Source organism: Aspergillus sydowii (assembly GCF_001890705.1).
Source record: "Aspergillus sydowii CBS 593.65 unplaced genomic scaffold ASPSYscaffold_8, whole genome shotgun sequence".
NCBI lineage: Eukaryota > Fungi > Ascomycota > Eurotiomycetes > Eurotiales > Aspergillaceae > Aspergillus > Aspergillus sydowii.
This window is the reverse complement of record NW_024467866.1, coordinates 126,057-142,387: the sequence shown is the minus strand read 5'-3', so window position 1 is coordinate 142,387 and position 16,331 is coordinate 126,057. Positions and strand designations below refer to the sequence as shown.

At 50.4% G+C, this 16,331-nt stretch overlaps 4 protein-coding genes and 1 non-coding gene across 5 annotated transcripts; 3 read left to right on the top strand and 2 right to left on the bottom strand.

Annotated features, from left to right (window-relative positions):
• Positions 1-140: 140 nt before the first annotated feature.
• Positions 141-820, bottom strand: ltpA (tyrosine protein phosphatase LTP1; the record flags this gene model as incomplete). Its single annotated transcript, XM_040849675.1, has 2 exons — positions 141-694; positions 754-820. The coding sequence occupies 2 exons, from the start codon at positions 818-820 to the stop codon at positions 141-143; spliced, it is 621 nt and encodes a 206-aa protein (XP_040700619.1).
• Positions 821-2,145: 1,325 nt separating this feature from the next.
• chsA (chitin synthase class I) lies at positions 2,146-5,765 on the top strand. The gene is made up of 5 exons (XM_040850490.1): positions 2,146-2,670; positions 2,732-4,369; positions 4,419-4,820; positions 4,872-5,378; positions 5,434-5,765. The coding sequence occupies exons 1-5, from the start codon at positions 2,533-2,535 to the stop codon at positions 5,446-5,448; spliced, it is 2,700 nt and encodes an 899-aa protein (XP_040700618.1). The 5' UTR covers positions 2,146-2,532; the 3' UTR covers positions 5,449-5,765.
• Positions 5,766-6,979: 1,214 nt separating this feature from the next.
• On the top strand, positions 6,980-7,050 carry ASPSYDRAFT_t104. Its single transcript has one exon. It is a non-coding gene; the product is annotated as a tRNA-Gly (tRNA).
• A 134-nt stretch (positions 7,051-7,184) lies between these two features.
• Positions 7,185-7,855, bottom strand: ASPSYDRAFT_91128 (uncharacterized protein; the record flags this gene model as incomplete). The annotated part of the gene is made up of 2 exons (XM_040852438.1): positions 7,185-7,342; positions 7,414-7,855. 2 exons carry the CDS (start codon positions 7,853-7,855, stop codon positions 7,185-7,187), a joined length of 600 nt encoding a protein of 199 aa, XP_040700617.1.
• Positions 7,856-10,321: 2,466 nt separating this feature from the next.
• On the top strand, positions 10,322-15,005 carry ASPSYDRAFT_59289 (putative cell polarity protein (Tea1); the record flags this gene model as incomplete). The annotated part of the gene is made up of 4 exons (XM_040849674.1): positions 10,322-10,582; positions 10,675-11,077; positions 11,144-11,426; positions 11,480-15,005. The coding sequence occupies 4 exons, from the start codon at positions 10,322-10,324 to the stop codon at positions 15,003-15,005; spliced, it is 4,473 nt and encodes a 1,490-aa protein (XP_040700616.1).
• Positions 15,006-16,331: the final 1,326 nt, after the last annotated feature.

Sequence of the window (16,331 nt, the reverse complement as noted above, 5' to 3'; positions counted from 1 at the left end):
TTGTATATTATAGATCTGCTATACTTGTACCATATAGGATTCTTTCTTGGAGTTCAAGCGGATTATCGCTGTATTTTGAACAAATATCTATTTTTTTGATCTAGCAAGCCTGGGTATATATGTAATCAATCATCCTGTCTCTAATTCTGATTCTTCTTCTCCAGGTAATCGAGGAAGTTCTTCGAGAATCGCGCCACCTGCTGGTAGACCTCCTCAAAGCCATTTGCCCCGCCGTAATAGGGATCTTGGACTACCTCTCCACCTCCTACTCGTTCATGCAAGGATCCCCCGGGTCCGTAGTCGCCAAAAAGTCGCACCTCCGCAACTTTAGCACCAGCCTCAACACTAGCAGCTACTGAAGCAGAGGTTGCAGCCCTGGTGCCTTTGCCACGCGCCACGCGCGAAGCTGTATTTCCTGATGAGGCTAGTATGGATTTACGTAGATCCAACAGGTCCTCCAGGTTATATTCGTCCATGGCGAACAGGTAGTCGAAATTAAGGAAATCCTCAAGAGTGACCTTCCGGGCGGCGTGGCTGTAGTTCCTGATATTGTGACGACGGAGCGTGGACATTGTGCGTGAATCAGACAGTTCACCAGCATGGTATGCTCCTGTGCCGGCAGAATCGATATTGCTGATTAGAGGGTGGTTGGCAGCAACATTGCGGAAAACGCCCTCTGCCATAGGAGAGCGGCCTGGTGTCGCATGAGTTTTAGGTACATCGCAGAATGAGGGGGGATAAGGGCTATCGTACAGATATTGCCGAGGCAAACAAACAAAACTTTGGCCGGCTGGCCATTAGAAGAATTTGGTGCCGTCATTTTATTGCTGTGTCTGTATGGACCTGGAACTATGGATTCCTCTGATGGTAAATGCTTGAAGGAGGCGGGGTTTTAGCCCCAGTCTTTATCGATAGATACGCGGCCTGAGGCAACAAATATTTTCCGCGGTCGCCAGTCGCCACTATTGTATCAAAGGATCCGAATCTTCTCCGATGGACCATGGTCGCTCTCAAATTCTCAACAATCTGAAGGACAGGCAAATGAGTGACAATGACTAAGAATTGGGTCCTACGGACGGTTAGCCCGTCAGCCGCGCTGAGTCTACGGTTGCCCAAGCGGGCACTTGAATATTATAGCTACGGAACTCAGCCTTGTCAGCTGCTACTCTGGAGCCTTTCTTGTGAACAACTGCTGGGTGGATATTCACAAATGGCATTGCTCTATCAAAGGCTGCGGAAAGTTAACCAAGCCCCGCTTATTCACCTCGAATGACGACCGAAGCGTACGACAACCTCCGACAGGCAAGGAAGACAGCTGCAGGCTCCAGTATAAGTTAAAAAAAGAACTGCAGGGACGGCCGGACCAAAGGTCAAAGAAGATACAAGGCGAATCATGTGCACAAGAAAGACCACCGCCACAGAGGCGTGGCGGTGCAGCCTTCGTGACGAGCAGCGCCGGAGTCGGTGGTTGGCCCAGCGACAGTGTGGGGCTCCTGTTGTCAACCGATCCTTGGTGCGCCAATTCGACGGCCTTTCCATGGATGGTCGCTGATATTCATTATTGGGTGGGTTGAGATTGTTTCAGGGGTTCTGTTTCACGAACAGTTCAAAAGGACTATGAGGCATCCTCGTCACCTGGAGCCCATGTGATGCGACGGCAAATCCGAGTGTGGTCATAGTGATAAGGTACTCCCGAACCTCAAAGTGCAATCCCCAAGGCGATGACGATACGTAGTGGATAGACAACCTATTTTCAGATCAAGATTTTAAGATCCTTGTTCTGCCCCAGATCAAATAGGCACCTCTGAATACTTGTGGCGCGGCACTCCACTGCTCTTGGCGCTCGTTTCCACGGCCCCGTCAGTCAAACAACTCGCAAATCCGCTGCGCCCTTATCCAGCTTCATCATCGTCCTTTATTTCTTGACTCCTCCATATATCGTGCAAAATCACAATATTCCCATCTTCAATACCTACCGGTTACACTACCCCCACTCTCTTACCTCTCTCATTTCTGAGACTCCGCCGAGAAACCGGGGGTTTAAGCTTCATAAGCCGTCCAGCGCTTTGTCGCATTCCAACTCCCTCCTCCAAAAGGAATCTCGAAGGGGTCGCCCATTATTGGAACCGGCTGATCGCTCAATAGCCGGCCGCCAACATGTCCTATAATCGCTTGGGTTAGTACACCATTAGTCTCCTTTTCTTCGTGCTGCAGTGTTGCTTGGTTACTCTGCCTGTGATCGCATTGCGCGGCTCCCCTTCATTCTCGGCATCAAATTTCCTTTCTGAAACTCTAGCTTCCGAGGAGTTGCACCGCACCCTTGGAGGGGCCAATTCGTACTAGTATTATAGCACGAGCCCCGGGGCCCTGCTCCATTTACATAACAGCTGTTCAAGGCCTCGAGCTTTTGCAGATGTTGTTCCTTGTGCACCATCACTGTGGTTCTTGCGCATGCTCGCTGGAACAATTCGTTGACATCTGAGCTCAGGAGACCCCTATGGGGACGACGGCCACGACGCACGTTCGCCCATTATGCAGCACAGCAACCTAAGCAATCGATCACCCTCTCCTGGACGCCCTCTCGATGGCTACCAACTCTCCGATGGCCCATATGGTCCTCACGACCACCTACAAATGCCCTCAAGTGACAGACTGATGGAACAGCCTACAGTAAGTTAATCTCAGCACCCGAAACATGACTGTGACGAAACTGAACCTCGTTACTCGAAAGTTCTCCGTCGAGAGACTGCCTCAATCATACGGCCACAACGACTCTTACGAGTCGCGACATCCGTCAAACTATCCGGGCTACGAGTACTCTGTAGATCCTGAAGCACACCACGATGCTTATTATACCCAACCATATCAACCCACCGTTACTCCGGGCCATGATGATTATGATCTAGGGAACTACTCTGGACCCCAGCATTCCTATCACGATGATGAACCGATCCTCCAACAGGACGATCCGTTCCGCGCGCAAAACCCATACAGCGACGATTACCAAGAGGACATGACCATTGCCCCTACACCGAGTCCTGCTCCAATCCGACGGTGGAAGACCGTCAAAGAAGTCCAATTGTTCCAGGGTAATCTTGTCCTCGACTGTCCTATCGCACCGAAACTGCTCAACCAGATCCCCCACTCCGAGAACTCTCAGCGTGACGAATTCACACATATGCGCTACTCCGCCGCTACTTGTGATCCAGCAGACTTCTTTGAGGAGCGCTTCACTCTGCGTCAAAAGCTTTTCGCCAAACCACGACACACAGAGCTCTTCATTGTCGTCACCATGTACAATGAAGATGACTTCCTTTTCGCGAGAACAATGACCGGTGTTTTCAAGAACATAGAGCACATGTGCTCGAGAACTCGAAGCAAAACCTGGGGGAAGGACGCCTGGAAGAAGATTGTGGTCTGTGTCATCAGTGATGGTCGTGCCAAAATCAACCCGCGGACTCGCGCAGTGATGGCCGGTCTGGGTTGTTATCAGGACGGCATTGCAAAGCAGCAAGTCAATGGCAAGGACGTCACGGCGCACATTTACGAGTACACAACGCAGGTCGGCATGGAGTTGAAGGGATCCCAGGTCCACCTTAAACCTCGCTCTGGGGTCCCCGTGCAGATGATTTTCTGTCTTAAGGAGAAGAACCAAAAGAAAATCAACTCGCATCGCTGGTTTTTCCAGGCTTTCGGTCGTGTCCTTGATCCTAACATCTGTGTTTTGCTCGATGCTGGTACACAGCCGGGTAAAGATTCGATCTATCGTCTGTGGAAAGCTTTCGATGTCGAACCCATGTGCGGAGGAGCTTGCGGCGAGATCAAGGTCATGTTAAACCACGGAAAGAAGCTGATCAATCCATTAGTCGCTGGGCAGAACTTCGAGTACAAGCTGAGTAACATTCTCGACAAGCCCTTGGAGTCAGCCTTCGGGTTTATTTCCGTGCTTCCAGGTGCCTTCTCGGCTTATCGCTATATAGCACTGCAGAACGACAAAAACGGCCAGGGCCCACTAGAGCGGTACTTCCTCGGAGAGAAGATGCATGGTGCCAATGCCGGTATTTTCACTGCCAATATGTATCTGGCTGAGGATCGGATCTTGTGTTTCGAAATCGTCACCAAGCGCAATTGCCGCTGGTTACTCCAATACGTCAAATCATCGACCGGTGAAACTGATGTGCCGGACCAGATGGCCGAATTCATTATGCAGCGTCGTCGGTGGCTGAACGGTAGTTTCTTCGCGGCCATCTATGCCATTACCCATTTCTATCAGCTTTGGCGCAGCGACCACAGCGTCATCCGGAAATTCATGTTGCTCATCGAAACGCTATACCAGACGATCAATATGCTGTTCGCCTGGTTTGGTATTGTAAGTTTTCTGCTTTCGGATGCATTTTGAACCCACTAACCAATGGTAGGGTAACTTCTTCTTGGTCTTCCATATCCTTACAACATATCTTGGCGAAAAGAATCTCCTGGGGACTGCTGGTAAGGTCCTGGGTGTGGTATTTGAATGGCTCTATCTTGCGACTTTGGTGACTTGTTTCGTCCTGTCACTGGGTAATCGCCCTGGGGGCTCGAACAAACTATACATGACGATGGTGTATTTCTGGGTTTTCATCATGATTTACCTCGCTTTCGCTGCGGTCTTCGTAACTGTGCGGTCCATTCAAGAGGAGGTTCAGGACAATTCGTTCACCTTTTCGACACTCTTCACCAACAGCACTTTCTTCTCTATAATTGTCTCGCTCGGCTCGACGTACGTTATGTGGTTTATTGCCTCGATTATCTTCATGGATCCATGGCATATGTTTACATGCGTAAGTCCTAACCCCTCCGTGTCAGTACCGGAAATCTCCTAATCTGTGCAGTTCATCCAATACATCCTTCTCACCCCAACCTACATCAACGTCTTGAACATCTACGCCTTCTGTAACACTCACGACATAACTTGGGGTACGAAAGGCGATGACAAGGCCGAAAAGCTGCCCTCGGCGAACACCAAGCCCGGCGGAAAGGTCGACGTCAACATCCCGCAAGACGATGGAGATCTCAACGCCCAATACGAAGCAGAGCTCATAAAGTTTGCCCAGAAACCTCTCAAGGAAATCAAGACCATCTCCGAGGAAGAACGCCAGGCCGATTACTATAAGGGTTTCCGATCTGGTGTCGTTCTCGTCTGGGTGTTCTGTAACTTCGCTCTGGGAGCCGTTGTGCTCAGTGCCGCGGGTTTGGATCGCTTCAGTGACGATCCTGAACAGGCTGACCAGGATAAGAACAACCGTTCAATGATTTACATGGCTGTGGTATTGTGGAGTGTGGCTGGTCTTTCAATATTCAAGTTCCTCGGTGCCATGTGGTACTTGGTTGTGCGAATGGTGAGTTCTCTATCTTCCTTATTCTACCAACAACATATACTAACGTTCTGGCTAGTTCCGCGGCGTTTGATCTCTTTGTCCGTGTCATATTACTATATCGGCCCCAAGCATTTACTGGCGGGTTGTTTCTCTCTCACTGCAGGTTCAGCATGTCGCAACGATGATATAGAAAACGGTTTACGGAGTGTGCTCGATCTTTGTTGATTTTTGTCCTGGCCCGAGGCCGGATGTAATCTTTATGTCTGTATGTAAACGTTGATACCTCGGAATGTACGATTTTCTCGATCTAGTTTAGCTCTGGGTTCCTTTTGTCGGTGTAGTATACAATCTTTTAACTGGGTCAGGGATCTTCTGACCATGGGCTATTTACATAATACTGACCTGTGGACTTCTTGATTGGATGTGTAATATGAGCTCGGTGCTTGGGCTGAGTGTTGATTAAATGATATTTTGAGGCCGGGATCCTGACGAGGCGCAATGGAGAATAAAATATATATCACCAACGGGCACCAAAAAAGGATCCCATATCGTTGTCCTGCACAGCATTCGGATAGTATCCGAGCCTTCGCTAGTCGCTACAGCTGCTACTGGATTTGACATGAGGGAATTTGAACCTCGGATTATTGAACTCACGGAAGAGATGATAGAAATTGCAGAGCAGAAGTAATGGTGGCTTGGTATGGAGGAGCATTAACGTGAAAGTTTTGAAGGTTTTACAGGCTCTTGAAATCACAGCCCTGATACCCTGAAGCCTGGGAATATGATGATAATTACTAGACAAGTTCTGGCAGCGGCTTATGATACATGGGATATAATAAATAACGCAACACCCCTATCTTGCAAGATGCATCCTTGCGGATAATGTTAGTCTTGGGAAAATGTGGACTGAGTTGGGATACCCCATTGCAGTAGGTATGTTTTCCGTACCCTCCAGACCCATTGACCGGCTGAGGCTGACTGACACATAACAGAAGGTCAATCGTTGGAGATGGCTGGCTAGCCACCGGCCATGCATGGTTTCTGGTGTAGTGGTCTAGCGCCCACGGTATCAATATATTGCAATGCCCTTTTGAAGGCCGATGCACCTGGCCGAGCAGCGCTGAACCTCGTATCCCCTCACATCGGTCCTCGTCAGTCGATAGCGGGACGAAATGCTGAATACTATATTTTTATTCAATGTGATAATTTACTGTGGCGATTTTCGCCACGGTTCCAACAGATCACAGGCAGGAGTGGTAGGAGACTTCGGTCACGACAGCGAGTGTCCGGCATGCACGCGAACCAGCAATACTCAAACAATATATAATGCTGAAGCGGTGCACTGGCCGCCACATCCCTTTTCAATCCAGCCAAAGACTGTAAGGGCCTTCAACATCTTATCCCCAAAGACGGAACAGATGTTATATATCGAGCCAAGCAAAAAGGGACTGCCAAGGGCCATGAACCAGTATCAATTATTTGTAGGGTACTAATTGGAAACACTACCTTATAGTTTAGTAGCGACACAAGTATATCGAACTCAATTGCGAAGCCAGGGTTATTGTTAAACCGTCAGGGGGATCTCCATACATAATCAAAATAAGACCGCAGAACAGCAACTAGCATCATTGGTCTAGTGGTAGAATTCATCGTTGCCATCGATGAGGCCCGTGTTCGATTCACGGATGATGCACTCTATACTATTTTTGCATTATATTTTTTTGATCATAGAAATAGATAGAGCAACGAGTCTGAAGGGCAGGATTCGCCCCGTTCTATTTGCAGATAAAATTGTCACTGTCTATATACCGAGTACCATGGTCGGAATTATGATTTCGATTGAACACATATCGCAATGCCTCCCAGGACCAGCGCCATCCCCACCCAAGTCTCCCTTGCTATCATTTTCCGTTCCACGTACCACTCCCCAAGGACCGTAAAGAGGAACGCGCTCGAGTTCGCCAGCGGCACAGTTAAGGAGAGCTCTGCAGTACGGTTAGTCAATTGAACCCACTCATCCCCATCGCATGGGCAAAGAAGGGTAGTAAAATCGTACCATGTTTTCCAACCAGAAGGAAGAACCAAACACTTCCCGTCAAATTGATAACCAGCGGAACAGAGTAAGCCGGTGTGCGAAGAAGATTCACGACCGTCCAAAATACCGAAACGATCTTTGTTCTGAGCCAGGAGGAAGACGAGGATTGAGGGCCCATCCAGGCCGCCTGGGGAGCTGTTGTTGTAGGAGCGGGAGGTGGTGGCTGGTCTTCATCGCTTTCGCTGTCATCGCCGATGCGGTCTTCATCTGTGGACCGCGTAGGCTGGAGTTCTGTCGGTTGTGAAAGTTGTTGCTGTTGCTCTTGTCGCTTCTGGAACTCTACCCCAGCTTTCCTGATGAACGGGGTGGTAAACCCCCATGCCACACCGACAAGGAGGAACGACAGGATGTAGTTAAACACCGGGGGTTTATCGGTAGACGTGACGTCGGCGTCGGGGTCCATAGCGACTGAAGCTGTTGTGACTTGTTGATTGTTGTTCATCGGAATTGGTTTGCTGATCTGTGTTTATCTCCGCATGTATTCACGTGATATATCTCTTCCCCGACTCCGCATATACATCTTTTTAACCCTAAACAGGCGATTGGAATTTATAGATACGCATTGCCTACGAAAGCTGCGAGACTCGAGAGTAGCTGCAGCCATACCCTTTGTCGAGTGAAAGGTGTGGAAGTTATGAGCATCCTGGAGGTGGAATTACCAAGTACACTGTCTGCAGGCCTCCTTGCAGAGCGCAGCACATGCAGGAACACTGAAAGGGAGCACATCCTGTGCATCGGCGAAGAACAGAAGTGAGGACTGGGTTCCAAATGAGTGGTTTCTGCCAGATCTTTGGGCTGGACACCGACCATCACGAAGTTATAGACCATGCTCTCTTCCGTATGCCGATGCATTCACGAGATTAATTTGAAACAATAGCTGCATTTTTTCTTCGTGGCAAACATTGACACGTTTCGATATCCTGAGCTGGCTGCCCTGTCCAAGTCAAAGGATCTCCCGAGCAGCGAATCCAGGGGTGTTGGATGCCTGAAATTGAAGCACAAAGGGGTGGCACAAACAAAAGCGACGCCTCTGTCTGTAGCCTATCACCGGGGATGATGGCCGATTTGGGCCGTGCCTTCCTCGACAGGGGCGAGCCGTGACTGGGAGGCGCTGAAACTGGAGCGGGTTTCCTGCCGGCGCGCCAGACGCCCACTTCGCTCGCCTCGCCTTTGCAAACTGAAATGGGTGGTTCAATCCGCTTGAGCGACCTCGTGCTGGAACCTGAGCGGCTTGGACCTGAATTTAAATTCTCAGCCACCAGTGGGTTGGCTCATGGCTGGCCAGAGCTGCAGGTGGTTTAATTTGGAGCGGGCCAGGGTGGCTTGAGCGTAACTGGAACTGGCTAGTTGCTTGAACCTGAAATGACTTCAGCTGCAGCGACTGTACTATTTTAAACTGGTTGAATACCGTCCCAATTTCGATGGAAGGGCATCGATGATCAATTTCGCAAGATAGCTGATCGAAAATGGACACATCGATAATCCCAGGAGGATGCCAGCGATTCAGTTCGTCAACCCGGTCCACGGTCCAGGGCTTCGGTCCTCATTTCCTCAACTTCAAATGCGTCGATCGGCATCATCACGTGGAAAACCGACCTGTTCCCTGATTACACCAGCCCCACTCCAACGGCGCAATAAGATGAGAAGGTGAAGATTGGTCCCAGGTACCGCCTCCGCACAAGGAGTTCGAGGAACTGACGGGAGGGGGAGAAGAATAATATCCATGGGCGGTCCGAATTTTGGTAGATCCTCGCTTACTCTGGGCCACCAGGGGGGCTTCCCACATTTGGAAGAAGAATAATAATATCGAACGAAAGCCTGGAACCCCAGATCGCACGCAGGTTTACGGAGTACATCGCACACATGGATCCTATAGTGCGGAAAACGTATCCTCCGAACAGCATATGCAAGAGAGCCCTGGGTCCTGTTCCTGAATCTTGACCGGAGTATCCACGATACATAAACTGGGGGAGTCCGCGAGAAAACATGAGTGGAACCGTAGTATATTCTTGATTGAGTAGCAACTATCGAAGCCCAAGACTGGGACGTTGGAAAGACAAGTCTTCCCCGCTGATGAGCAAGACGGGAGAGTTTTCTTCTTCTTTCGCTGCCTTTCATGCTCGCCCTCGACTCGGAAAAAGCAACGAAAGAAGAAAATCCCAGCCATAATTGAGGTTCTGGCGGTGTCGGGGACGGTGCCATTATCTAAGCCAGTCAGTCCAGTCGATGAAACGCCGGTTCTCTCAATCTGCCAGGCAGCCCCTAAGTTCCTCGCCAGTCTTCAGCGCCCTCCTCATCTTCAGACCTCCTTCGTCCCTTTGCGATAGAGACTGGCCTCTTGCCTCCTGGTCGCTTTCGCCCTTCTTGCCTGTTTTCTTTCTCTTGCATTGGGGCGCTTTCGTTCTTTTCTCCGCTTTTCCACCCTTTATTTTTTCTACTCTAGGCCGCCGATGCCCCTTGGTTTGAACCGACAATAGGAGGAGTCTACCACAACTCCTTTCGACGTGACGCTGAGCGGTCCAGGACTCGACGGAACTTGGATGGACACTGTCCAACGTCAACCCAAACGAAGAACCAGCGTCGCCCCAGTCACCGCCAGCAACGCCTGCCCCGTTCGCTAATAATAACTTTTAATCCCAACTCGCGCGTTCGCTGCGTCCTCCACTCCTTACACTTGTCAGCCTGGCGCCCGTTCTCTTCGCTCTCTTAATCAACATCTTTATTTTCGTCAATTTTAAATCGCCTGTGTATGTTGAACGCCGACGGTACATGCTCGACTGGCTTTTTGAAAGGGAACTGTCGGATTCATCTCTTACTAGCGAGTCTAACTCTGCCGCTTCCACGAACTTTTATGATATAATATTTCACGATGGCATTCCTCTTTAAATCGAAGAAGAATAGCCAGCAGGCCACTGGCGGCCTGCCCCCAGCAACGAGAAACGTTCATACCTCTGAAGGAGCACCAGCGGGCTCTGGAGCCGTGCTGAACGGATCGAAAGACGGAGTGGCCTCGTCGCAGACGCCGACGCCTACAAGCGGTAGCTTCAATAATTCTTTGAACTCGGTTGGCAGTACCAACAGCCCAGAGCAGCAGCAGCGGGTACGACAGCGGGCGGAGTCCGAGTCTCAGGTTGGTAACCCAGTACTTCAAAATATTTGGTACCACCGGCCGTTGAGCATCTCGGCGGAGTAGTATTGATTTATAAATATTGACATTTCTAGGCTCATCGCTCCCAACCGCCCACGACGAGTAGCACCTCCCCAGGATCCAGCCCAGGTGCATCACTCTACCCGTGGTCGCAGCGCCGATTGAACTTTTCCTCCCCGCAAGCAAACCCTTTCCCGCGATATGGCGCAGCAATCAACTCAGTGGCCTCGAAAGAAGGCGATGTATACATGATGGGTGGGCTAATAGATGGATCAACTGTTAAGGGAGATCTTTGGATGATGGAAAGCAGCAGCGGGAACCTGTCATGCTTCCCAATTGCGACTGTTTCGGAGGGCCCAGGGCCCCGTGTCGGCCATGCAAGTCTATTAGTCGGGAATGCCTTCATCGTATTCGGTGGTGATACCAAGGTGGATGAAAATGATACGCTTGATGACACACTCTATCTACTCAATACTTGTATGTGTCATACCCCTCGCATTGCGGGCTGCAGATGATGGTCAAAACTAACACCTACCGCTATAGCTTCTCGGCAATGGTCGCGCTCAATACCGCCAGGTCCTCGACCTACCGGACGATATGGCCATACACTAAATATTCTTGGCTCCAGGCTTTATGTTTTCGGAGGGCAGGTTGAAGGGTATTTCTTCAATGATTTGGTCGCTTTTGACTTGAATCAATTGCAGAATCCCGGTAATAAGTGGGAGTTTCTCATTAAAAATAGCCACGAAGGCGGTCCTTCCCCTGGTCAGATCCCACCTGCAAGAACCAACCACACGATTGTCAGTTTCAATGACAAGCTGTACTTGTACGTTTATGCCACCTTTGACTTTTACTGATCCCATTACTCACCCCTGGCAGGTTCGGAGGAACAAACGGATTACAATGGTTTAACGATGTTTGGTCGTATGACCCCCGCGCCAACAGCTGGACCCAGCTTGATTGTGTCGGATTCATCCCGGCACCTCGGGAGGGACATGCGGCTGCTCTCGTCAACGATGTTATGTATGTTTTCGGTGGCCGGACAGATGAAGGCATCGACCTTGGTGACCTAGCAGCGTTCCGTATAAGCACACGACGATGGTATTCTTTCCAGAATATGGGCCCAGCACCGTCGCCGCGTTCGGGACACAGCATGACGGCTTTTGGAAAGCAAATAATTGTCTTGGCCGGCGAGCCAAGCTCAGCCCCGAGAGATCCAGTGGAGCTTAGCATGGCGTATATGCTTGATACATCAAAAATCCGTTACCCAACGGAGAACCGGGATGGCGAACGAGGGCCAGCCACAGCTCCCGTTAAAGCCGGAGCTGGAGACAAATCTACAGCATTGTCGGGTCGGACATCTCGCGAAGCGCAGAACCAGCAACTGGATCAAGCCAGAAGAGGCCAGCAATCCCGCGAAAGCGTGGTTAGCCCTACTGGGCGGGCGGCAGAGCTAGCACCGGGAACAGGACCAGGCTCTCGATTGCCACGAGCGTCCATTGCAAATGCTCCTTCCGGACCTCCTCCACCAGGCCAGGCACCTACCCCAGGCTCAAGAGCTAACAACCCACCGCAAGGCAACAATTTCAGAAGCAAGACTCCGCCGACGAAACAGGACCGTATTTATGGCGGACCACCGATTGACACGGCTCGAGCCATTGCTGGAGAGAGAGATCGAGAGTCAGCGCCAAGGGACTCTCCAAAAGACCTTAGGAACGTTCAGGAGTCGAATGGCCAGCGGACTCCTCAACAGTCGTCTTCGCGTATGTCAGCTAGGGCCATGGAGGCTGGTGAAGCTGCACCTTTGATTGCACCGGCTCGACAACGCTCTCTTCGCCAGCGACAACGCAGCTCCATGGATAGCGCCGATGAATCAATCCTCGGCCGCCATGCAAGTGTTGATGGATCGGTAGACTCGCGGAGTTACAGAAATTCCAAGACAGGAGAGGAACCGCGTTCACCACGGCTAACTGCCCACCAGGAGGCCTTGATAAAAGAGCTCGAGGCATTGAAGAGCCGGAATGCATGGTACGCATCCGAGCTCGCGTTGGCTAAGAAGGCTGGGTATACCCCTAATATCTCCACTAATTCTGTTTTGGATGAACGAACGGCGGATGCGTTCGGGGATGAGGATCGTCCTCTGATCGAGGCATTTCTAGCAATGAGAGCAGAGCTAGCCAAAATGCAGGCTACTGTTGATAGACAAGCCGCGATCGCATCGAAGCGTGTAGCGGAAGTCGAGCAACAAAGGGATGTAGCGGTGAACGAAGCTGCTTATGCTCGTGCCAAACTGGCTGCACATGGCGGGAGCCAGCAAAGTACGCCATCGCTAGATGGACAGTCTCACGATCTTGATAAGGCCACCTCTGAACGCACAACAGATTTGAGCCGGAGATTGGCTTTGGCTCTCGCATCCCAGAATGAGCTTAAATCGAAGCTAGAAGCACTTACCACCGATTTTGACCAGGAGAAGCGTGGCAGGGAGCTGGCGGAAGAGACATCTGAAGCCACTAGGAGGAGACTGGCTGAGCTGGAAATGCAGAATAATGCTTTGGAAACGGAGAGTTTACGCGCCCAGCTTCATCAAATAGAAGCATCTCTGAGAGAAGAGTCGATGCTACGGTCCGAAGCCGAATCTTCTCTGAAACAATTGAGCTTGGATAAAGAGGAGTTGTCAAAGAAGCTTGAAGATTCTTCCGGCCGTCTGAAAGACTTCGGCGATAATATCGGCGGCTTGAGATTAGCCGTAACTGCATCTTCCGAGAAGGCCACTGTTTTGGAGAAGAAATTAGACGAGGAACGCGAACGACGGGAAGGCTTGGAGAGGAAATTGCTGCAGCTTAGGTCTGAGCATGAAGAGCGAACTTCTGAGTTAGAGAACGCCACTCGCCGCCTTCGAGACGCAGAAGAATTAGCCGAAACTCATGCCCGAGAAGCCGAAACCCATAAGAATGCATTCATTTTGGGTCTGGAGCGAGCTTCCTCATTCGACTCAGAGACATCCGCGCGCTCACTTGCGGATCAACGAGTAGCCAGCTCGGAAGCACAGGTGGAGAGAGCGAATAAATTGGCCAAGGCCAGTCAAGCAGCTGCCGATGAAGCGGCTGAAAAACTGCGACGTGCGGAGGAGCGGATCGCGGGTCTGGAAGCCTACCAAGAACAGGCTAGCAGAGAGGGCCTACAGCTTCGCCGGCAACTCCAAGCGGCCCTGAAGGATTGCCAAACATATACCGCGGAGAACAGGGAGCTCAAGTCCAAGATTGAGGGTCACCAGAGGGAGGCCGGTGCTTTGTCAGTCCAACACACCGCGCTCAAGGACCTTCTTGGCGAGCGTGGCGTCAACTACACTGATAGTAGGCGCTCCCCTCGAATGGAGTCACCCGGTTCCCGGTTCGGTACTCCAGAGCAAAACCGACTTCGAGAATTGGAGCAACAGCTCTCGACAAGCTTGAAGGCGCATGATGAGATGAAATCTTCATTCGAAACGCGGGAGCAAGAGGCCGACCGCGCCTACAGGGAGAAACTAGAGCAGCTTGAAAATGACTATCAGTCCGCCGTCCACTACGTTAAAGGAACCGAGAAGATGTTGAAGCGGATGAAGGATGAGCTTACTCGGTATAAATCTCAGAATGCGAAGATTCAGTCCGAACTTGATGCGGCGCAAAGCAGAGGTGCTGAGGATGAGTCGGGCGCATCGTCCGAATGGGAAGCCGAACGCTCTCAGCTCCAAAAGTCAATGGCTGAGCTGCAGCAGCATACGTCGCTTTCCATTACAAGCCTCGAGGAACAAGTCACCAGGCTGAAAGACAGCCTAACCTCTACAGAGTCCGAAAAGAAGAAATCCCACGCAGAATACGAGTCAATGAAGCAACAACTTCTCGCTGTCACCGAAAAGAGCCGCTCCGAATTGGAACAACTAAAGCAAGAAAACTCATTGCTAGAAACTCGTGCTGTGGATGCGGAACAAAAGGTCTCCATGCTCCTGGACCAAGTCGAGGCCTCTGTTGGACAATATCGGCGGCAGTCGCAGCACGGTGGGGGTCTTAATGGAATCTCCCGTACTCACAGTAATGCATCCAGCGGTACGATCGGAGGCGGAACCCGCCGCTCTAGGGCCAACAGCGCGGTGTCGCAGGATGACACTTTCCTAGATAACCGTGGCTCCATGGCTCTCGACTCGCTAGCCAACGAACTGGAAGCCCTACGCACCCACTGGGAGAGCACCAATAGCAACTACCGATTAAGCACCCATTCTGACTTTGATCGCACCCCGACCAAGGAATCGGGGCTGAGCGACAGCCTCGCGGAATGGAGACGACGACTGGACGAAGAAGAAGCGAGGACCCCCTCTCCGGAAAAGCGTAAGCCTGCTGCGGAAGGACATTCAGCAGCGAATATGATATAAGGAGCTCGGGGAGCGCTTATGACTTGTCTTATACCCCTATTGGGAGTTATATCATGATGTCTAACCACGTTGATTGATTGACCTTTGGGCCTCTTGCGACTGTTCACTTGTTACACATGTCTCTGTCCATCTTACTATTTTGTATTGCCTTGTGATGAGTCAAGACTTGTCATACTATGTTCCCTCTGTCTTTTCTATGTTCCTTATATTGCTTTTAACCCCGCTTCATTCCTATTTATACCCACTTCATATACTCAGTTGCCGGAAATGTACTATTATCCAACTTTTCTTTTCTTTGATGATGTCTCTGATCTAGTCGGTTTGATTAGCGGTGACAAATGCACGGTACTTACTTTTTGTCTTGTTCTTATACGCCATGTCTGTCGACTCGTATGAAAAGAGTACTTAATACTTATTCACCAGCGCACTGGGTTCACTGAGTAACCCTGCTGAAATCCACTTTTGTTATTGCCGGGTCTGATACATAGGTAGCCTTGCCAACTTCACTGCCCAACACGCTAGGTACAAATAACTACATAATAACCAAGTACCTACGTTACCGGGCACACCAGCCATTCGTTTCGGTTAACATGGCAAGCAGAGACTACCGCGAGCCACATCAATGCGTTTCGACACAGGGTATGGCAAGATATTCATCGTCCACGTTGCCGCTCCCACTTGGATCGTTGCTTGGGGTGACGTAGGTAAGGAGTTCATTGCTTTCTTAACGGTTATTTTCGGGGATTTATGCATGGGGTGAGAGGTTCACGTGGAGGAGTGGGAGAGTATTTGTTTACGATAATACAGTGTATCATATATATACGAGAGCATCTAGATACCTCGTAGCATCAGTATCTAAAGGAACAAGATGTTGTCAAGGATAGCTGAAGATATAAATAAGTATACAAATAGTCAGATTTTCCGTCCCTCGAAAGATCAAGAAAGTAAATGGAGACACATTAAAAACACGGTGTTACCCGTGCTTCATCTTCTGACTGTATTAATATGCCTCATTTGCTTCGCGAAGCTGATCACGAAGCGAGGTTGGATTCCATTCGATTGTGATCATCATCCACCTCCAGCAGCAGACCAGACCAGCGGTGAGTGTGACCGGGAAACCAGGGCACCGAGGATACGATGGATCTCCCTTGTTGGACCAACATCGGTTCGTGAACTCGAAATGTATCCAATGCATGGCTCATCGGCGGGTTGGGTTATATGAATTATATTCACAGTCGGGATTTGCTAGTTGCTGGGCATTGCACTAACCCAACCCTGCGATTCTTTGACGCGATAAGTATCTGGGATAAGGCACTACTGCCAGTG

Coding starts and splice junctions, on each gene's coding strand:
- chsA (XM_040850490.1), top strand. CDS start 2,533: ATGCAGCACAGCAACCTAAGCAATCGATCACCCTCTCCTGGACGCCCT. Junction 2,671..2,731: donor GACTGATGGAACAGCCTACA/GTAAGTTAATCT, acceptor GTTACTCGAAAG/TTCTCCGTCGAGAGACTGCC. Junction 4,370..4,418: donor TGTTCGCCTGGTTTGGTATT/GTAAGTTTTCTG, acceptor AACCAATGGTAG/GGTAACTTCTTCTTGGTCTT.